Source organism: Leopardus geoffroyi, chromosome B1, assembly GCF_018350155.1.
Source record: "Leopardus geoffroyi isolate Oge1 chromosome B1, O.geoffroyi_Oge1_pat1.0, whole genome shotgun sequence".
Lineage (NCBI taxonomy): Eukaryota > Metazoa > Chordata > Mammalia > Carnivora > Felidae > Leopardus > Leopardus geoffroyi.
This window is the reverse complement of record NC_059327.1, coordinates 148850524-148872945: the sequence shown is the minus strand read 5'-3', so window position 1 is coordinate 148872945 and position 22422 is coordinate 148850524. Positions and strand designations below refer to the sequence as shown.

The following is a 22422-nucleotide window of genomic DNA, read 5'->3' as shown; positions in this document are numbered from 1 at the left end:
ACAAACCAAGTTTTAGGGTTTTTTGGTTATGTCCAGGTATGCTCTGGTACATGAAATATTAGGACAATTACTTACATTTTTTTCTAGAACGAAATCAACCAATATTATCAGAAGTTCACCCTGCCCCAATATCTCAAGACCGTTCAGCAATATCAGGCAGCATTGAAACCATGGAATCACAATAAGATAAATGCTTACCAAATTACCCCTACTCTGGTAAGTTCTCCCTTTTCATTTTTAATTTAAAAAATGGACTTATCTTTTGTAGTAAAAATAAGTTGAGGAAATGAAATAGAGAAATAAAATTCCAACAGATTCTATTTAGAAGATAAAACAAAATTAAGTATTTCTAGGCTGGAAATTGAATTATAAATTATATGGTGCAAATACAGCTATAATAAAAATAATTATAATGATAAATTGCATTTACATTAGATTTAAATTTCTGATGTATTTGCTTATAAAATTTCAATTGATACCTACAGCAGTTTTTAGCGGTACTTAACAGAGAATACTGTTTCCATTTTATGTATCTCAAATTCTAAAAAGTAGTCCATGCTCTATTTAACATTTCTCCTTTATTTAATTGTTTTTTAAAAATGTGACTTAGGAAACATTCTTTTTCAACATGAACAATAAATGAGAGAGCAAGAAATTGAACCCAGAGAACTGACAATTTAATATAAGTAATATAGAATTTAGAGTCAGAAGACTTGACATAACTAAGCTTTTGATTTTGAATAAGTCACTTCATTCCTCAGATATTTTTAAAACATGATTTAGTTTCTTAGATATACATGTAGCATTTAAAGATATCTTCCACATTATTAGAGAAAATAAGAATTTGGTATCTATAGTTTGACTATGAGATGCCTAAAATCTGTTCTAAATATTTCCATGGAGATTTAAATATTATTTTTGTTTGTTATTATAAACATTTAGCTAAAACATGTCATTTCTTTCTCTTTTAAAGAGACACTTTTAAGAATCTTGAATTAACAGCTTCTACTTCTTTTGGTAAGTGCCTTTAGGCTTAAAACATAAATAATTATTTAAAATAGAATTTTTATGTGAAGAATGTGACCTTAATATCATTAAGCAATGTAGTTTCAATTTTAATTAAAGAATAATTTAGCTTGTGAAGTATTTTATATTTTGCATAAGAATTGTTGATTCATAAATGTAAGTTACCTGTGTACCTATTTCATGTGTTTTATAAATATTTTATAAAACATATAATAAATAAATTAAGAAAATAAATTATAAGAAATTTTCTCTGTAGCTGATGATGCATTCAGCCAGAAGCAATGGCATTGAGCGGAAACTGTCACAAACTTAATGTCCACAAAGATGTTTACCCATATCTTTGAGTTGAGCCAAGAAGTGATGACTCAGCATTTCTGTTTGGAAAATATATAATTATCAAGGGAGTTTCCTGCACAAGTCAAGCCATTTTAAAATAAATTCTCTGCATCATTTTCTCTGGAAAAAAAATCATTTTTTTTTTGATACCCAAAACCTACTTTTCCTAGTTTACTTTTTTGATATTGTAACCACTGCTTTAAAGCCATGGTGGAGATCCAAGGAAACCAATGAACATCAGTGTTGCTTTTATGTATTCACCTTTAATTTTTCTTATATTTTCCTTACAGTATATGTTATTTCCTGTCTTAGAATTCTGTCTCCTTCAATTTATCACTTTGTTCTTTTTATATGCAACAGAGCAAAGTAGGCTTCAGAGAAATTAGTAATAACAGTAATGTATTAAGGCATTTACCATGTGCTGGTCACTGTTCTAAGTCCTTTGCCTACATTAACTACTTTCATGCTTACAAAAAAAACCTATGAGGTAGTTAATATGATCAGCCAATTTGAAATAAGAAAACTGAGGCCCATGGAAGTTAAGTAAGTTGTTAGTGATCACCCCGCAAAAGTTGAAGAGCCAAGAGTCTAATACAGATTTCTGGCCCTAGGGCTCAAACCTTCCACTACCAATGCCACACTGTACCCAAAGTCCAGATAGGCTATTTTTTGAGAGGATACTTTAACTTTAGGTACATTGTCACAAACTTGATTTGCTTTGTCATGTCATTTTTGTCCTTCTAATAATGAAAAAGAGTCAGATTCACTAAACAATCTTCTATGAGAAAAATACAGCAGTGCCTGGGTGGCTCAGTAGGTTAAGTGTCCAACTCCATTTTGACTCAGGTCATGATCTCATGGTTCGTGAGTTTAAACCTGCATCCACCTCTGCACTGACAGCAGGAACCTGCTTGGTTTTCTGTCCCCGCTCTCTCTGACCCTCCCCAACTTGTATCTTTCTTTCTCAAAATAATTAAAAATAAACTTACAAAATACTAATGTAACTACTATGGGTAAGAGCTGAAAATACAGTTGTATTTTATAAATAGCAATACTCCCCTTGCTACCATCATTTATATATTTTCTACATTTCTAAAAAGCTGATCATGTGCTCTATCATGTGACACACATGAAAGGGATAGAAATAAGATCCCAAATTTGCCCTCGTGGGGCGCCTGGGTGGCGCAGTCGGTTAAGCGTCCGACTTCAGCCAGGTCACGATCTCGCGGTCCGTGAGTTCGAGCCCCGCGTCGGGCTCTGGGATGATGGCTCAGAGCCTGGAGCCTGTTTCCGATTCTGTGTCTCCCTCTCTCTCTGCCCCTCCCCCGTTCATGCTCTGTCTCTCTCTGTCCCAAAAATAAATAAACGTTGAAAAAAAAAATTAAAAAAAAAAATTTGCCCTCGTTAAGCTCTGTTCTACACAAGGACGCAAAAATGACAATACAATGTGCTAAATGCTAAGTTAGAGGCATGAAGATATGGTAGTACAGGAAGATCAAGTGATGTATTGGAGTTAAGTCCTCAACTAAGTCCTCTCATATAATTAGAAATAGACTAAGCAAGCCAATGGTGGGGGGGCGGGCAGGAATAAGGCAGAAGATACTGAATTGACAGAAAAATTACAAAAATTACAAAAGAAACAGAGAAACTAAAAAAAAAAAATGTACAATAGATTCTGAAGACTTTAATCATTGTAAAGTGATTTCTTAAAATATCAGCCCAAAGTCATTCATCACAATAAAATTCCTTTACTAAAATCTATATTGCACTTAGATCAAAAGAATTAAAACATAGGAAACAGCAATATTTTATGACTAATAAACATTTTGGAAAATAACAGTAAGTATTCCATTAAAGTTGGCTGAAAATGTAAATGTTTACCATTTAATAAATAAATATGAACACTACTTTTGTATGCTAGATTAAAGAACCTGGCTATTAACTTTCATCCACTCATTAATTATTCAACAAATAGTTATTAAAATCCTACTAAATGCTAGATATCATTTGGGTAGTAGAAAATAACTAAAAATGCTTATAAATAATAATATTCTGCCAGACGAGAATGGTTGCGTATTTGTGTGTTCTATATACAGACATACATTATTTCTGGAAATAAATCTTAATAGGTAATACAGGATTGTCTTTTTTTCTTTTAGGTTTGGCTGGAAAATCTATCTTCTACATTTTCTTATCTACCATATTACTTCATTACTACCAGCATGCTTGGACAGACCTATTAATAGGGCAGAAATGTTGAGCCAAAGGAAGACTGTGCAGAATATTTCCCGAATAGTTTATACTTTTCCTGTTAGTTCATGTTGAGTGTATTGGGTCTGTATTGTGGTTTCATACAAACTGGGCTGATGATTATTTAAGATATTTTCATCATTCTTTCTGAGTTATAGAACCACCTTTTTTCCCCCAAAATAAAATTTCAATTGCAGTCTTAGGTGTGTAATCATCATTTCCATTGTTCAGACTGGCCCACTAGGCTTTTAATATTATAAAGAGTCCTGTAACAATTGACTTTAAATGAGCTTGGCTCACTGACATAACTGTACACTTAGATTTTACTTCTCATAATGGATAACTTGGAACACTACAGATTATATTCTCCAGCCACAGTTGGGTTCAAAGTTTTATTCAGCTATCATTCTACCATCTCTCTCATTCATGCTCATAACTTGCCATAGCCTCAACCACAAACCCTCACTCCTCTCAGTTTACATTGTCTTACTGAAGAAGGGAGTCAGGCATTGGGAACATAAACTTTCTAAGCACCCCCCCTTTTATTGGTATCTAACAAATGAAGAAACACAAAATACAAATAAGTGGGTACATGCATGTATTATAAGGAAAAACTGTGGATGAAAATACCCAGAGAAGACAGAGGGAAGGGAAAGTTAAAGAAAACTAGATTAGAGATCAGAAAGTAAGGGATAAAAATGAAGGCTATTGAGCTTAGAAATTTGTGTTATGCATTTGGTTGTGATGGGAAGACACGGGAGGGGTGTACACAGGATAGTGACATTATACGACATGTGTCTTTGGTGAAAAGACTTGAAAATTTGACACTGTTCCTTTGATTTCATAGAATGTTCCAATCATTTAATCCTTCCATTATACTCCATTCTATCCAATCCTTCTTATCCTCATGTCCTTTCTTATTCAATATGAACACAAAGTTTTTTTCAGAAGGAAGTAACATATGACATATACTTTGAAATGGTGGAACAGGAAGAAGCTAAGAGAATTGTTCTTTGTCTTCACAGAATACTCCATGCCTTAACACTCTGATTATATTCCATTCTCTCTATTCCCTATTGGCCTCACTCCCTTTCTTATACAGCCCAGACTTTATCCTTATTTCAAATATCATCTTGATGGTACCTGTAACCCTCCTGCCTCTCTGCACTTAGTCTTACCTGGAAAACACCCAAACATGAACTTGGTTTCTACTGTCACTCCATCCAAGCAGATGAATCCTAAAGTAAGTTAGTTTTCTAAACTTTTTTGGTCACCAAAGACCACTTATCAAACTTTGTCTTGTTGGCATTAGAGTTATCTGCCTTCCTCAACTCTTCTTACACTTCCAATTCATCTTACTAGAAAATAACTTCCCTTTTTATTTCACAGACTATATTGAGCCCATCCAGCCTAAATACTACCCACTACCTAGTACAATATATCAATAACTTGATAACTCTCGATATGACTTTAACTGTCTCCTTCAAGTCTCTACGAATATAGTGACCTTCCTCTACGTCAAAGATAACTCTTTTGATGCTTTTAAAAATTTCCTCTGTAATCTCTCCTTTTTAATAGATTGTGGCAAAAATAATAAGAGTGATTATAATATCTGAAACCGACTGAGCATCTATATGCAGGGTACTTTATATATTTGCCTCAATTAAACTTACAACTATTAATATTACCATTACATTACTAATAAAGATTAATATTCCTTGCAGATGAGGAAATTGTAGTAGAAAATGAGTAAATTGCCCCCAGGGCACTATTCTATTTGTAACTATCGATTAAGATTCATTTCCTGGTAATTTTTTTAAATCTTTCTTTAGCTATTTCTTCCAGGTATTTTGCATGCACTCCTCTCCTTGTATAAAACAGTAATGTTCTCTAGGACTCTGACTTCAACCACTTCTTTTTAACTGTACATTTTTTTCCTGTATGATCTTATCCACTTTAACCATTTTAATTGCTACATGTAATCAGCCAATTAAAATCAGCTCCCAGTTCTCTAGATTCAGCTCTATAACTGCTGTCCCTCAAATTTAGGGAGGGGAACCCAGCTGACTCCTAAATATGTATATATTTGTTGGCTTCCCAAATTAAAATGTGAGCGATATGAGGAGCAATGTGTAAGTAGTTTCACTTGACTCCCTAGTAGACAAAACATTATCCACTATTCAGATAAAGTCTCAGTTATTCCATATATTTTAGACCTAATTTTTAAAATTTATTTATTTATTTATTTATTTATTTATTTGAGAGAGAAAGAGAGAGAGAGCGAGCCACGCACATGAGGGAGAGAGTGAGTGGGGGAGAGGGGCAGAGGGAGAGGGAGAGGGCAGAGTGAGGGATCCAAAGCAGGCTCAATGCTCGGCATGAAGCCTGGTGCAGGGCTCCATCCCATCCTGGGATCACGACCTGAGTCAAAATCAAGAGCCAGACACTCAACCAACTGAGACACCCAGATGCCCCTGACCTAACATTTTATTATAGTAAATTAAACTGGAACACAGCAGCTATTACAGCTCCTTTTGGTGATTTCTAAATAATTTTCAAAGATTTGTCAATGATTCAGTCTCTCCAGATCCAAGTTTATTTCATTGGCGATTAGAAGAGATTTTGAAAATATTGAAGTAGGAAAACATTACAAAAATAGGGCCAATTTTTGCATACTTATAGCAATAATACTTAGTAGTATATATATTTTTTTAAATGTTTATTCATTTTTGAGAAAGAGAGAGAGAGAGAGACAGAGTATGAGCAGGGGAGGGGCAGAGAGAGAGAGAGAGACCCAGAATCCGAAGCAGGCTCCAGGCTCTGAGCTGTCAGCAGAGGGCCCAATATGGGGCTCGAACTCATAAACTGAGATCATGACCTGAGCTGAAGTCGAATGCTTAACCAACTGAGCCACCCAGATACCCCAGTAGTATATTGTTATTTCTCTAGTAAATTAAAAACCTTGACCATTCCAAGAGAGTAGCTGTCAGTAACGGAGAAAAAGGCATCCTATTTCCATTACTACAAAAGCACAAAGTATGTTCTGGTCCATCACTATTCTAAAATCACCTACTGTTCGTGAAGTACGATATTGTATATAACAAAAGAAAGCTACTGGTAAGCTTATTTTTCATGTCCATTCTATCCAACGGTCAAATATAATCCATAGGTTTCCCATCCTGTTGAATCATGAAGTAGAATTAATAGCACCCATTTTTTTAGTATAACAGTCTGAGATAGAGGATTAATTAAGTTACGCCTTTTTAACTTCTTCATACATAAAAAAGTGGCATCTTTGGAGCTTTAAATTCCAAAGGCCTTATTTTAATTTTGTTCCCAGATTATTTTTTATCCACTGGGTTGCATTTCTCATATTCTCTAGGGTCTAGAACAGTACTATGTGTCTAAGTGAATGATCAGGTGAAGGAAAAAAAGGAAGGAAAAAAAAGAAAGGAAAGAAAGAAAAAAGGAAGGATGGAAGTAAGAAAGGGAGGGAGGTAGGAAGGGAAGGACGGAGGAAAGAAAGAAGGAAACTTATCTTCAAGTTCTCTGTGTCTTTCCTGGGCTGCGTTGAGCCTACTGATGAGCTAACCAAATACATTCTTTTTCTTTGTTAGTCAACCTTTATTTCTAGCATTTCCATTTCATTCTTTCTTATAGTTTCCCTCTCTGTGCTGAAATTACCTATGTGATCTTGTGTCTTGTCTACCTTACCATTAGATTCTTCAATATATTATTCAAAATTATTTACATTCTTTGTTTGTTGGTTCCAACAAGTCACTGTAATAACTCACCCGTGTTCTGACGATTGCTTTTTTTAATCTGTAGACTGCTCTTTCTTGCCTTCCTGTTTGTCATGTATATACATACACACACACACACACACACACACACACACATCATTTTTTTTTTGGCTGAATGTCAGAAATATGTTGTAGTTTAGTAGATAATACGGTTAAAATTTTTATAGTTGTATGTGAACACTTTTCCTTCTGTGAGGTCATTAGTGAGGGGGGTTTATGCTAATTGATTCCACAGAAAGAAAGTTACATATTTGGAAAAGAGGGTTCTCTCATTCTAACAAATACTACAGTCCTGTCTATGATTCAAGCTAAATCACTTCACATTACTTTATGACTTGGGCACTGCCAGCCAGTACTGTCTTTTATCATTTCTTATTTATATTGCATATTGCTAGAAATACATGGTTGTCAATAATAAATATACAAGACAGAAGAGCTCTTTAAGTTTTTAATATTTATTCATAGTTGGTAATTCATGTTTGTAACACTAATATAGAAAAAGACACCACACTGTTTTTATTTTGTTTTATTTTATTTTATTTATTTATTATTTTTTTTAATGTTTATTTTTGAGAGAGAGAGAGCAAGCAGAGGAGGGGCAGAGACAGAGGGAGACACAGAATCTGAAGCAGGCACCAGGCCCTGAGCTGTCAGCACAGAACCTGATGCAGGAGTCTAACCCACGAACTGCAAGATCATGACCTGAGCTGAAGTTAGATGTTTAACCAACTGAGCCACCCAGGCACCCCCACCACACTGGTATTTTTAAAAAATATTTATGTTAAACCATTTTATTCCGTATTTAACATAAAATAAAGTATAAAATTCCTTCATCACCCTTTCTAATTAATGTCAACAATCCAGTAATTAATATTTCAAAATGTATTTAGTGTTTAAGTTTAATACAGTTCTCAATTTGTCTTTTACTGCCACATTATGGGAATTTCCCTGATTTTATGATGCTGTGAAATAAGGGGAATAATTTACAGCCAAATAAGTAAAACTCATAGGTTTTTATTTTTTCAGATATGAAGCTGATTTATTTCAAAACAAGAGAAGTAACATTAAATTAAAGACTTCTTATAAGTACCCCCGGAGGAAAGGGACTGAGGCACAGTGTCCAGAGCAAGATCAAATCTACAGCCATTAGTTTCCATCCTGGAAACAAGGTATCCTTCCCTCCACCCCCATATAAAGATGCTTCCGTTATTGAAAGATTCTCCCTTAGGTCTCAGTTAATAGGGTGACTATAAATGCATGTCATATTTACGTTCTCTCCAGGTTTGAAGAAGTTAGTAACACAGGGTGGTATGTAAATCTAATCCACCACATATCTGAATATCACTTTAAGACTACATAAGAGAAGACTAAGTACAGGATTTTTTTTTTATTCTTTAGGTTCAGACTGGACTCAGGAGTTCACATAAACCCTAAAAGGATAGGTTTGTTCTACTCAGGAATTCTCATGTTCTGAAGAACTGAAGAGTGGGGTCAAATAATCCCCTCTCACTTAAAAGCTATTCAAAGGAAAAAAAATTGAGGAAAAGGAGATTGGAAAATTATTAATTGAATGAAACATAAATTTTTTTTTCCTTCTGGAGGATTCAAAAGACTAAATCACAAGTGATATATGAGTAGATAAATAAATTTAGAGGGGTGCCTGGGTGGCGCAGTCGGTTAAGCGTCCGACTTCAGCCAGGTCACGATCTCGCGGTCCGTGAGTTCGAGCCCCGCGTCGGGCTCTGGGCTGATGGCTCAGAGCCTGGAGCCTGTTTCCGATTCTGTGTCTCCCTCTCTCTCTGCCCCTCCCCTGTTCATGCTCTGTCTCTCTCTGTCCCAAAAATAAATAAACGTTGAAAAAAAAATAATAAAACTTAAAAAAAAAAATAAATAAATAAATAAATAAATTTAGACAGTGGGACAAGGGAGGGATTTTTAAACGTTGATAAATCTGGAATTTTTCCATTTTTGATTTTTTTAGAACTCTAAAATTATAATTGAGCTATCCTTTGTTATTATTCTTATAGGAAAACTTTATTCTTTAAATTCTTTATGAAGAAGAAATGCTTATTCATCTTTAATAGAATTGCTAATGCATAAGAGCTTTGTTAATTTAATAGCCACATTAAGGCAAAATATAAATTAAGTAAAACTATGCTTATTGGGTTATCTGTAATATAATAATTTAAGATGGCATTATTTGAACTACTAATATAGAATTTCTTTCCAAACCACATTTAAAAAGGTGAATATGCATTTTTTCTCATAGTTTTTTAATCTATATTTATCTATGTTTTGGAGCCTTTGTATATAATCAAATTGATAGGTTCCCAAAATAATAGTGGGATAAGGGATGGGTTCTTCTAAGTTATTCTAGTGCCACGTAATATGAAAATTATTAGATAATTATTAGACAATATGACAATTAGTATTATGGCAAATTAGACATTTGTCATATAATATGTATATGAAAATCTGGAACCAAGCAATTAAATACTCCTGTTTCAGAAACCCAGAAAAAGCTAAAAGGAATGGTTTTAGAGAGATCAATGAATACATCAGTTAACTTTATATTGTTAATCTTTAGGGTCTACCATGAAGCACAGGCCACTTTAAAAATAATTGGTCTATATTGAAGGCTACAGTGTTATCTTCTTTAGGTATAAATTCATGATATTTTTGTTTCACCAACTAACATTTTTATGTTCTTTTTACAAAAATGTTAAAATATAGCAGAGGGGAATTTTGTCACTGTAAACAATTTTAGGAGATTTGTTTGATTGGTTAATTTGTTCCTCTGTTTATAATATAACCCATTTTGAAAGGACTTAAGACAGCTTGCAAAATAAGTAAAACAGGATTTTTTAAAAAAGGTATAAGTATTTTGATGAGGACAAAACAAGACTGGGGGAAATAAGATAAAGCCAGAGATGAGGTAAGCATCTCCAAATGAGGTGCCACATGCCCTGTAGAGTTCTAAATATGGCCAAGATATTTGACTATGAAATTGCTGGTAAGCAACAAACAAAAATAAATGCAAAAACAAGAGATAAGTAATATCAATGTAGCTAGGACATGAAAGTGTATCCATAGCTGAAGAAAAGCTAAGTATTCGGGCCTGTCAGGAATTTCTTCAGTGCTACTTATTGGGAGAGAGAATGAGGCACAGATCTTTGTCTCCTATATTTTTACTACCTAAAAACAATATAAAACCTATTGATGTCTTTCGTACATAGTCTCTCAAAATAAAAAAAAAAACACAAAGCAAAACAAAAAAACAGATGTATAATACCAAAGAACATTACAGCAAAGATCATCCAATATGTGGTCAAAACCATGTTGAACAGGTAAACAAGTGACCTAAAATAAAAAATATGTTTTGAGAAATGGATGGAGTATATAATTTCCAGGGCTTTGCCCATGAATATAATTTTGCAGCCTAGGTCTTGTTACAAATTAGGTAATTAAGCATTCACAGTCTCAACTAAAACTTGAAAACATTTCGTATTATTAGAATATGCTTTGTATACTTAGCATACAAGTAATACATTTTCACTTCACAAAAACATTATAGACTATAGAATATAAAATGAATTACTTAAATTATTTTTAAAATCACCCATAACTAGAAATAGCCCATTAAATATGTTAGTTATATTTAACATCTGAATATTCATTTGGCAATATATCATGAACGTGATATTATTATTCCTAATAAATTACTTCATATTGGGCATTCATATTTTTTCACATTTGAGGTACTAAATAATATTATATAAATGTCTATAATGATATATATTATAATATATTGTAACATATTGTATATTGTAATATATTGTAATATATATTAAATAAATTGTATATATTATCAAATAATACATTATTTGATAATATATATTAATAATAATAAATAATATATAAATAAGAAATATATAATATATAATAATGTGTAATTATATATATGTATGGTATATATAAGTAATAAATAATATATTAAATATATTATTAAATATTAATATATAAAATTATATAAAAGTCTGTATGTTGACTTTTTGTTAAGAGGGGAGATAATTTATGATTTTGAAGAAGGGAGAAGACATAAACCAATAATCAACCAACTAGAGATTGAGTTTACTATCTTTGAAGAAGATTGAGCCTAACCAAGGCACATACCTTGGTTATGGTTTATGCTAAGCCCTCCATGACAAATTAATTGTAAAAATGTATCCCTATGTAACTAAATCAATTCACTCCCACTTAAAGAAGTTTGGTTAGAAGCCAATTAATTATTGAAGGACATTTGCAAAAGCAGGTAATTTGAGTTGTAGCATCATTCCTGTTAGGTCATGGGGACAGTAATTAATAGCAGGACCAAATTTTCTGCTAAGGGTGCTTCTACTCAGACTAATAAAGCCATGCATTCTTTTATCTCTCTCTAGGAAAAGAGAAATAACTAAGATATACATTGTATATTTTCTGAAACAACCACTATACAATTAATCTTCATAAGATCACTCAAAATGAAGCTTCTATTATGGTCCTGCATCTTGTGTGTTGCTTTTACAAAGGTAAGTAAATAGACTTCTAAAATTATAGCCACAGTATAACCATTGAATAATTGTAGATAGGGAGGGATTCATGTTAATGACATAAGTTATTATAGTCTTGATAATAGTGCAGCAGAGAGACATGTTAATAGGCATGAGTTTTGTTGTAACAAACTTTTCTTTAAAAAAAAAGTTTACGTATTTTGAGAGAATGAGAGCACATAGGAGTGGGGGGAGGAGAAAAGAGAGACAGAAGACAGAATCCCATGCAGGCTCTGCGAAAGTCCAACACACGGGGCTGGATCCCAGGAACAGAGAGATCATGACCTGAGCAGAAATCAAGAGCTGGATGCTTAACTGACTGAGCCAGCCAGGTCCCCGTGTTGTGACAAACTTTTCAAAAGAAATTTAAAAAAATAAAATAATAAAGTTGTGTTAACTGAAAATGGCTACCCAGCAAGGAGAAGAGGTTAGTACAAAAATGCAGTGGGCTACAGGAAGATAAAGTTACATGGAATCAGAATCCATGTAGATTATTTTAAGAGTCTATGTCTTCAAATTATGGAAAGCTGGCTTGGGCTTCCTGTGGGAGTGATGTTTCATTGCTGAAGGTATTTAGGTAGAGTCATAAGGAATATTTGGTGGAGTATACTTAAATATACTTAATGCTTAAATGGACATAGCAACCTTCAACGTGGCATAAACAAATGAGACTGTGCTGCAAAAAAAAAATAGCTGTAGGAAAATTTTCAATCCTAGCCAATGAGTGCGCTAAACATCGTCCTTTGTAAAAGGAGAAAATTATGACACCTACCTCATAGAACCGTTTTGGGAATTAAATAATTATCTAAAGTGCTTGGCAGAATACTTAGGATACAATAGGAACCTAAATGCTACTTGATATTGTTAACTATTTTACAATTATTATTGTCACCCTGTGCAAATTTCAAGATATTATCCTATCTCTTAAAATTAATTAAATTCTAATTCTTAAAATAGCAAATGATGAGTTTTCCACTATTTTTTATTCTTATCTTGTGCATAATCTGTGGTGAATTTCTAAAATATATTGAAGCTTAATTGAAGAACAACTGAATATATGATCCTGCAACTGTAAAGAAGTGACACATATACACACAAGTGCAAGTGCACACACACACACACACACACACACACACACATACACACACACATAATGCAAGCAAAACCTGAGAGGTGAAAGGGAGCAGTAAAACCAGGTATATGAATAACAGCTGAATCATCTTTCAGTTGGTTGGGAAGATTGATGTACACGTAGAAAAATACAAATCAAAATCCATCAGCCAAAGTAAAACTTTTGAGGGCACGTACTTAGTTCTAAACCATATGTTGATAACAATAACAAACAATTTATACTAGTGATTCATACTTCAAAAATAAAGAAACTATACTAATAAGACTGTACAAATTCTTCAGTAATATGGAGATCTGGGTGCAGATGTTGTCAAATAGCCATAGGGAATTAATTTTTCCTTTGTTTTAGAAGTGCTTCTTCCATGTTCATGAGGTAAAACTTTTTTCATTTGCATATGAATGTGCTTGTTTTTACCTTAAAGTGTATCTTACATTTTAAAAGTCTTGGATTTCTTTACAATGCAATTTTATGACTACTGTTGCTGTTAAATTTGATTGAAAAATGTTTATGGAGTACAAATATATTTGTGTTTAACATATTTCCCATGGGGTCTTTATTTCTTTTCAATGAGCAGAAGTATTAAGTAAGGGCACTCCCTCTGCAGAGTGATAAATATTTTCCTATGCCCAATAAAATTTATGACAAGGTACTAAATTTATTTGAACAAATTAAGGAATGAATCCAGAAAGATTTTGCCTGTATGAAAGATTACAGTAGAAGATAGCATGATCTAGGAATTACTAATAGGAACAATGTGTCCCAAAGAGCTAGATGATTTCTGTGCAGAAAATACCCACAAATTACCCCTATGTATGAGGCCACAGCATTCATCGATTGACTAGTATATGACTTTTTGTAAGTTGTCATTTTTGCCTCAAATGCTGATAACAGAAGTGTGCAAAGAAAATTATACTTGTACCATCTACAAGTATGCAGTAGAGAAACATGACTATCCAGCAAAGGAAAGCCAAGAGATACGGTCTGGATGTGCACACTTTTGACCTAATACCATGAGATATATGGCAAAGGAATGGAAAGGTTTTGAAATAATCGTTAAAATGAGAACAGTAGGAGGTGTTACTTTGAATTTCTTATAAGAATTGATGTTTTAATTATAAGAGTCTAGGACTGTGTGGTCACAAATACAACTCACTGACATTTGTCTGTGTGAACACTCTGGAACATGTATCACTTGTGCATCACGCATCATACCTTAAAATGAAAATATGATGCATAAGCAAACATTTTTAACTCAGTAATTCAAGAAACCAACCTAAAATTGGAAAGAAATATCATATACGATATTAAATTCTTTTTTGTCAATTTTTTATTTGAGTATAGTTGGCACACAATGTTACATTAGTTTTGGGTATACAACATAGTGAGTCAACTTCTGTATATGCTATGCTGTGCTCACTGCAGGGTTAGCCACCATCTGTCACCACACAGTGCTACGTAACACCATTCGCCATGTTCCCTATGCTGTGCTATTGATTCCCATGACTTACTCATTTCATAAGTCTCTATCTCTCTCTCCCATTCACCCATTTTTTTATTTTAATTTTTTTACTGTTATGAGAGAGAGAGAGATACAGAGCATGAGCAGAGGAGGGGCAAAATGAGACCAGACACACAGAACCTAAAACAGTCTCCAGGCTCTGAGCTGTCAGCACAGAGCCCCATGAGGAGCTCAAACCCATGAGCAGCCAGATCATGACCTGAGTCAAACTCCAAGGCTTAACTAACTGACCCACCCAGGCGCCTCTCCCGTTCACCCATTTTACCCATCCCCTCTACCCCTTCCCTCTGGCAAGAATCAATTTGTTCTCTGTATTTATAGATCTTACTTTACTTTTTATTCATGTGTTTTGTTTTTATACGATATTAAATTTTAATGAGGAAGCTGGACTAGCTGGGAGGCCTAGAAATCATCCCTGAACAAAGAAACCTTGTTTGTTCTTTCCAGTACCTAGGAACCCAATGTCTAGCACTTAGCACATAGTAGGCACTCATTTTATACTTTTAAAAAATAAATCCTTGAATATCCATCGACAAAAAGCTTAACTATCCCAAAGCTGATGAGGAAACATCTGTATTTTCTGAGAATTTATATTGCAAAGCCTAGTTTAGTCACAGGGGATTTTGTGGTAAACACAAATAATGTTCTAATGTAAATAACTGGTCTATACAAGCAACTAGTCACAAAATTGAATCAAAATATTTGGTGCCCTATGTATGAAGGTTTATAAATAAATATGTATGAGAAATTTAATGATTGTGTGAAAACATTGGCACTAATAGAACATTAATATTGGCTATTCAGTATCTAGTTTTTAAGAAGTATTTAGAATAACAGAAGAGTCTACATAGTCACGGGAAAACAAGGCAAATAACTGTACCACTTAAGAAAGAAAATCCCAAGTTACTTGGAGAGTTTTGTCAGTTATGATCACTGAATATAGGTAGAGATCTAAAGAACAATATTTTTCAAGGGCATGAAGTTTAAAATAAACACTATTTTCTTTGTTGTTTCAGAAATTTCTCACATCTGGTGAAAAGGTAAAAAATATATTCATATTTGCTTGTATTACAAGATGTTAAAATGCATTCTCTATTATTTTCTTTTTAAAATAGTATTTTCTAATGATGTTAAATATAGTAAAACCTTGGATTGCGAGTAATTTGTTCCACGAGTGTTCCGCAAGATGAGCAAACATTTCTAATAAATTTTAACTTAACAAACGAGATAAGTCTTGCAATACGAATAGTACGTGATGCTGAATGTTACATGATCACAATGGTTCTTGAAATTCTCTTTGATATATAAGCGCTTTGGATTACTAGCTTGTTTTGGAACAAATTATGCTCTGAAACCAAGGTTTTACTGTAACTCAGTATTATGTTTTTCCTTGACAGGCTTGGAAAGTAATTTAGAAACATGTTCTCTTTTCTTGCTATGATGGGCTCATTTAAAATGCATATATAAATATAGGCACATGTATATTTATACATCCTGTAATTTTCTTATTCATACTGATATCTTGCCCAGTTACACTCCCCACACTTAAGATTAAATGCTTTAAACTGAAAATTAGTTGTATAAAGTTATACATAATAGAAAAGTAATGATGATAAAGAAGGCAGTATTTTCTAACAAATATGAAATTGGGTCTAGTTCATAAATGGTGTCTGCCGTTGACTAGTTAGCTTGGTATATATGTAAATGAAATAAGTTCATCAACTGGTAAGCATTAACATAAACACATTAAAAATATTATATATATAGTTTATTATATTTTAAAATATTTATGCTATACACATTTAGAATTCCTTAAATTATAATTGAACTATGCAATGTATCAAAGAATCTAGGAACTTGATATATAAACCAATATGTTTCAAAATTGCTCATGGAAACTGACAAATTTATGATAGGAAATAAAATGTCATGTAGATGAGACCAAGACGTGTCTTAACTTTTTGTAAATTTCTACGTAATTTTATGACCTTGCAGCCCCCCGATAATCTTACATACATGTAATAGACAAATCTGGATAGCAACTGGAGGGAAATGTGTCAACACTTATACTGAAAGAAATCATGTGAAATTTAACAGTAAATGCATCAGCAACATTAATAATATCACTTAAAACACAAACACCACAGGGAAAACTAAATATGAAAGCCAGCAGTATATGTTGCAAAATGATCACCACATTGAGTTAACATCCATTACTACATAGTTACAATTTTTTCCTTGTGGTGAAAGCTTTTGTTATTTATTTATTTTGTGTGTGTGTGTGTGACAAATACTTTTAAGCTCTACTGTCCTAACAGTTTTCAAATATACAATACAGTATTAACTATAGTCAATTATATCTCAATTTAAAAAAAAAAAAACGCCAGTAGTCACTCATCCACATCCAGTCTGCTTTCCTTCTTAATAACAGTTTGAGATACTAGGCTTTGATGAGTGGAATTGGATGCTGCTGGATGGGAAGGAGATCAAAAGGGCACCTGGAAGAGGTATAACAAAGTGAATGCTTCGGTGGGGCACTTTGGACTTCTCAGGAGCGGGCAATGAGATCAGTGGGCTGGGGCGGAGGGCACAGAGAAGGAGGCCTGGAAATACCAATCCTATACTGCACACACTCTCTCTTTCTCTTTTTGTCCTGGCCTAAGCTGGCATATTGTGCAGTTTAAAACACTCTGATTTGCTGAAACACAAAATATTTCTCCCTAAATTGAGATTTATTCAGTTTTCTCAAGAAATTATTAGTCTCCTAATTCAAAAATTACAGAAGCGTATTAGCCTTGAGAAAGAGATTCCATTGGAATTGTTACAAAAATAATCTTCACTCATCATATATCATTACAGTCATAACGTAAGTAATATATAGATAGGATAGATAAAAACAATCAACTTTGACTTCTTTGCTTCTCCTTTAGGATTATGGTGGCAATCATTACCCACTTAACCCATCTCTGAATATTCCTTATCCCATGTCAGACAGGGATTTTGCTCCTCCTTTTCGTCCTTCAGAGAATAAAATCCCCCCTTACCCTGAGAATCCTGACCCTGATACAGGGGTGCCCTCATTTCCCTGGATTCTCACCTCTCCTGGAGACCCCTTCCACCACATTCCTAGTTTTCCTGCCACTGCTTGGTGGATCCCCTCTCCTCCTCCTAGGGAATCTCTCCACTTTGTCCCTAACTCACATAAACCCGAAGGACCTTTCTTCTCACTCAATGCTCCCCTGCCTACTGCTGCTGAACCTTATGTAGTTATACCTCAAGTATCCACACGTGTACTACACCACCTCCAAACCCAGAACCTGTTGCAGTTGACCCTGGGGAGATTGAGCCTGACGATGCCAAACCTGTTGCCCCAGAACCTCAGCCTTCCACTTTTGACTAGGTGGGTTGCCTAAATCTTAACTCCTGTGATGCATGGAATTTGAAGGAGAGAGAAAGAAACTGAATCTCTCCATAAGCAAACAAATATCAGCTTAAACATTTTGAACAGCTTTATTAAGATACAGTTAGCATACAGCACACTATAGGTACTGAAAAGGTACACTTTGATAAGTTTTCACATATGTACATATCAATAGAAAAAAAAAATCCCACCCTCCCCTTTCTCTTATCCCCAACCTCTTTTCTGTCACCACAGGTTGGTTTGCATTTTCTAGAACTGCGCGGAAGTAGGACAAGACTGTAAATACTCTTGTGTCTGGCTTCTTTCACTCAGCGTAATTATTTTGAAATTAGGGGAAACCATTGGTCTTCACATATACACATATTCAAGGGCTTTATTTTAAGATGGCATTAGGTTACAAGCCTTATTAAGCAGGAACAAAGGAACATTCTTATCTAAGGCTAATTTTTCCCATCACGGGGATCAAACCGTTCTGAGTACTCAAGCTTACGCCCTGTGAATTTTGAGATTTTTTTTTCACTCTTATGAGATCAAAAACTTTCCCCTGCCCTATGTGAACACCAGATATTTTTCCATTTTGTCTTTCAGGTGGTTCTTTACCTGGCCTCAGGTGGTATATCCATATGAATAATCTATACTTAGTCGAAAATATGAGGATAACCTCTTTAGATCTTTGTATGTATATCTTTGTCCCTCTCTTTCTGCTCCGATGCTCTGCCCTGTGAATTTCAGCTACCTTGTCTTCCTGGGCTCCTATCTCCATCTCCCTTAATGAAGGCCTGGAAACTCTCCAAGCAGTAAGCTAGGACGATCGTAGGGTTCACTTCATTTGTTTCCCGTCTCTTAGGGATCGCTGTCTTTCCTAGCTTAATGTTCAGATCTCGAGAAACTGTTGTTTCTCATATACGTGGTACATTTTTAAAAATTTGCTTCAAGTAAGGGTGTAAATCCAATTCCTGTTACTCATCTTGACCTAAAGTATAGTTCTCCAGACTTTTTTAAGACAATCCGTCTTTAAAAAATCTTTAGGAAGCACCTATTCCCTAAGTTTTAGTATATGTGGTCCAAGCAACTGGGCTATTTTATAAAAGGGAAAGTGGGATTCCAAACTACGTAGAAGATACTCTAAATTCTGGGCACAGGCAGAAAAGAAATGGGAGCTTAAATCCACCAGTGAATAATTTCTTCAGTACATTGCCACTAATGGAATACTCTTAGCATCTGCTTCCTACAAAGAGGTACAAATTCTCTTCCTGTTCCTTTGTTTTTGATAAAGATCAGGATCAAGTTAAAAGCTGGTTTGACATGGCACCAGAGGAGTGTAAAGAGCTAGCCTTATTCTACAATGCTCCACATGTTAACATAGTCATTCAGTGGGTTGCTTTGACCTAAAGCACTTTCCATTTACAAGCATAGGCTTGTGGCCCACATGGGGGTAGAGGGGAAATGTTGGAGCTTATGGATAAAAAGAAACAAGACATAAAAATGGGCCTTGAAAACACTGCCAAATACTTGGACTTTATCCTGTAGTCAAAGGGATTTATCAAGGAGCTTCATTGAGAAGAATGCTTTGAACAACTCTCTGTTTTCAAAAACTAAATATGATGGCAATATAGAGTATTCTAAATATGAGTTATAAAGAGATCACCAGGATACAGTTTCTTAGAGAATAAAGATTATTCAGAAAATGTAGGCCCAGTATTATGAAATAAAGTATATTTAGCATGCATGATATTTATTTTTTAGGTAAAGAAATGAAATTTTCTAGAGAAGAGAATAACAATCATTTGTTTCTGTAAGTCATATATGATACTGAGATTTCAAAATCACACCTTATGGGGCACCTGGGTGGTTCAGTCCGTTGAGCATTTGACTTCAGCTCAAGCCATGATCTGACAGTTCATGAGTTCAAGAGTTTGAGCCCCGCATTGGGCTCTCTGTTAACAGCATGGAGCCTGTTTTGGATCCTGTTTTCCTAGCTCTCTGCCCTTCCTTGCTCACACCTTCTGTCTGTTTCAAAAATAAATAAACATTAAAATAAATAAATCACACATTAAATAGACTAAATCTCATCATTTGAAATCACCTGGGAATATATTTTTATGACATGAAACCAAGAAAGTGGAGTGTGGAGAGGCATTGATACCCTGCATCTGAAAATCTCTGCAATTATGAACTCATGTCCTGTGTAAGAAGTTCAGGAACTGCATAGATAGATCTTTCTTAACCTGATCCAAATTGATTATGATAAATATTCTAAAATAATAGTGGTCTGTATAAGGAAGAAACTTCCATAGGAGGTATGGGGGTTGAATTGTGGAGAAGAGGAACCATCGCTAAAGTTGTCACAGATCGTTCTGTATGCTACCCAATCAAGTTCCATCCTTACCCCACACCAAAACCCACTGTCTCAGAAAACAAACACAAACATTTAGATGTGAAATCTCCCAGTCCCCACCCCTTTCCCCCACAAAACTACATCCATCCCCCATTAAACATTGTCCTGGGAAGAAAGGCATTGTTCAAAAAGCTCATTTGGACTCATTCCACCTGAGTTGGTTACTCTTGTTGAACAAAAAACTTGGTTACCCTCGTTGCAAGTTCTCTTTCATTCCTTCCCAAATCGGCTTTAATTGTACTGTTATAAAATTGGACAGGAAAATGGCAAGGCTTTGTTTTACTGTCAGTCAAATCAGAATTTCTACTGAAGTGATATCAGCAGTTAAAGTAGAATTGAAAATCAAATGTGATGGCAGTTAATACTGTTGGTGATGCCTCTTAATGACAGCTCTTGCCAAGGAAGTTAAAAGACTTAAAATTTTAATACTACCATATTCCTTGGGTTTTTACTTATTTTATTATTATATAAGACAAAGATTATTGTTAATGAACTAGTTCAAAATATTAGACAAATGTAATAATTTCACATTTTCAGTAAGCATTTATGTTTAGTTTCTTACTATATTTACTTAGTTCACAACTTAAAAGAGAAAGTATGCTATTTTCTAAATGTCTCTCAAGGCAGAGAAGGAATTCTATTTCAAATCATTCAGTATCAGAAGATTGTGTTGATCTGAACCCAAGACCTCACACAAAGGAATCCTGTATAATATATACATGCATGCAAATAAAGCATAATATTGAATTAAGGGGCTCCTGGGTGGCTCAGTTGGTTAAGTGTTTGACCTCGGCCTAGGTCATAACCTTGCCATTCCTAAGTTCAAGCCCTGCATCAGGCTCTGTGCTGACAGCTCAGGGCCTGGAACCTGTTTCAAATTCTGTGTCTTCCTCTACTCTGTCTGCCCCTCCCCTACTCACACTCTGTCTCTCTTTCTCTCTCTCTCTCTCTCTCTCTCTCTCTCTCTCAGAAACAAATAAACATTAAAAAAATTTTTTTAATAATAAAAAATATTGAATTAAAATTGCACTGTAAAATAAATTGTTATAAGACTGTGCATAATATATACAAGAAGATAGAAGAAAAACTTGATTGTCTTAAATGTGCATTTTAATCATAACATGGATTTGTTTCAATAGAGTCCTTTAACATTAAAATCATAAAAAAAACAAAAGCAATTTTGCTGTGTGAGCAATTTTGTAATTTTATTATATAAAACTAATATCTTCTTTTCCTTTTTTTCAGATTCCGTTGCAGAAATCAATGAGATCTACAAATATTTACTTTCTTTTCCAAAGACTTTTATTTAGTATATTAAAAACACCAGTCTCACATATTGATTGGCTTGTGGTATTTTTTCATCAGACTTCATTTATATAGAAATGATGTTTATGATGTACTTTTTCCATCCAAAATTTTAAACGGCTATTTCCTAAATATGTAAATAATTTTTAGAGATTTAAATATATGATGGCAATATGTCTTTCTTTTGAATAAACACTATCTAAAAAAACACATACAAATAAAATTTTTTAATTGTTTGTTTCCAAATTATTTCTTTTGAAAATGTGACATAAGGCAGTTAAAGGGGAGACAACCATCATTCCATGGCTCTCCCCGATTATCCTTCCTTCCAAATGTTACATCTACTGTTTAAACAGGAGTGCTGATGCATAGGGACACTTGTACCCCAATGTTTATAGCAGCACTTTCAACAACAGCCAAATTTTGGAAAAAGCCTAAATGTCCATTAAGTGATGAATGAATAAAGAAGATGAGGTTTATACACACAACGGAATACTACTTGGCAATGAGAAAAAATGAAATCTGGCCATTTGTAGCAACGTGGATGGAACTGAAGAGTATTATGCTAAGTGAAATAAGTCAGGCAGAGAAAGACAGATACCATATGTTTTCACTCATATGTGGATCCTGAAAAACTCAACAG

The 22422-nt window shown here is 34.1% G+C and overlaps 1 protein-coding gene across 2 annotated transcripts; it reads left to right on the top strand.

Annotated features, from left to right (window-relative positions):
* The first annotated feature begins 4689 nt into the window (after nucleotides 1-4689).
* On the top strand, nucleotides 4690-21810 carry PRR27 (proline rich 27). 2 transcript variants are annotated; one of them, XM_045450449.1, is made up of 6 exons: nucleotides 4690-4855; nucleotides 8442-8584; nucleotides 11855-11983; nucleotides 17087-17162; nucleotides 17586-18055; nucleotides 21720-21810. In XM_045450449.1, the coding sequence occupies exons 4-6, from the start codon at nucleotides 17106-17108 to the stop codon at nucleotides 21739-21741; spliced, it is 549 nt and encodes a 182-aa protein (XP_045306405.1). In that variant the 5' UTR covers nucleotides 4690-4855; nucleotides 8442-8584; nucleotides 11855-11983; nucleotides 17087-17105; the 3' UTR covers nucleotides 21742-21810. The 2 variants fall into 2 exon arrangements, 1 of the variants encoding a protein (XP_045306405.1); XR_006704850.1 differs by lacking the exons at nucleotides 17087-17162; nucleotides 17586-18055.
* Nucleotides 21811-22422: the final 612 nt, after the last annotated feature.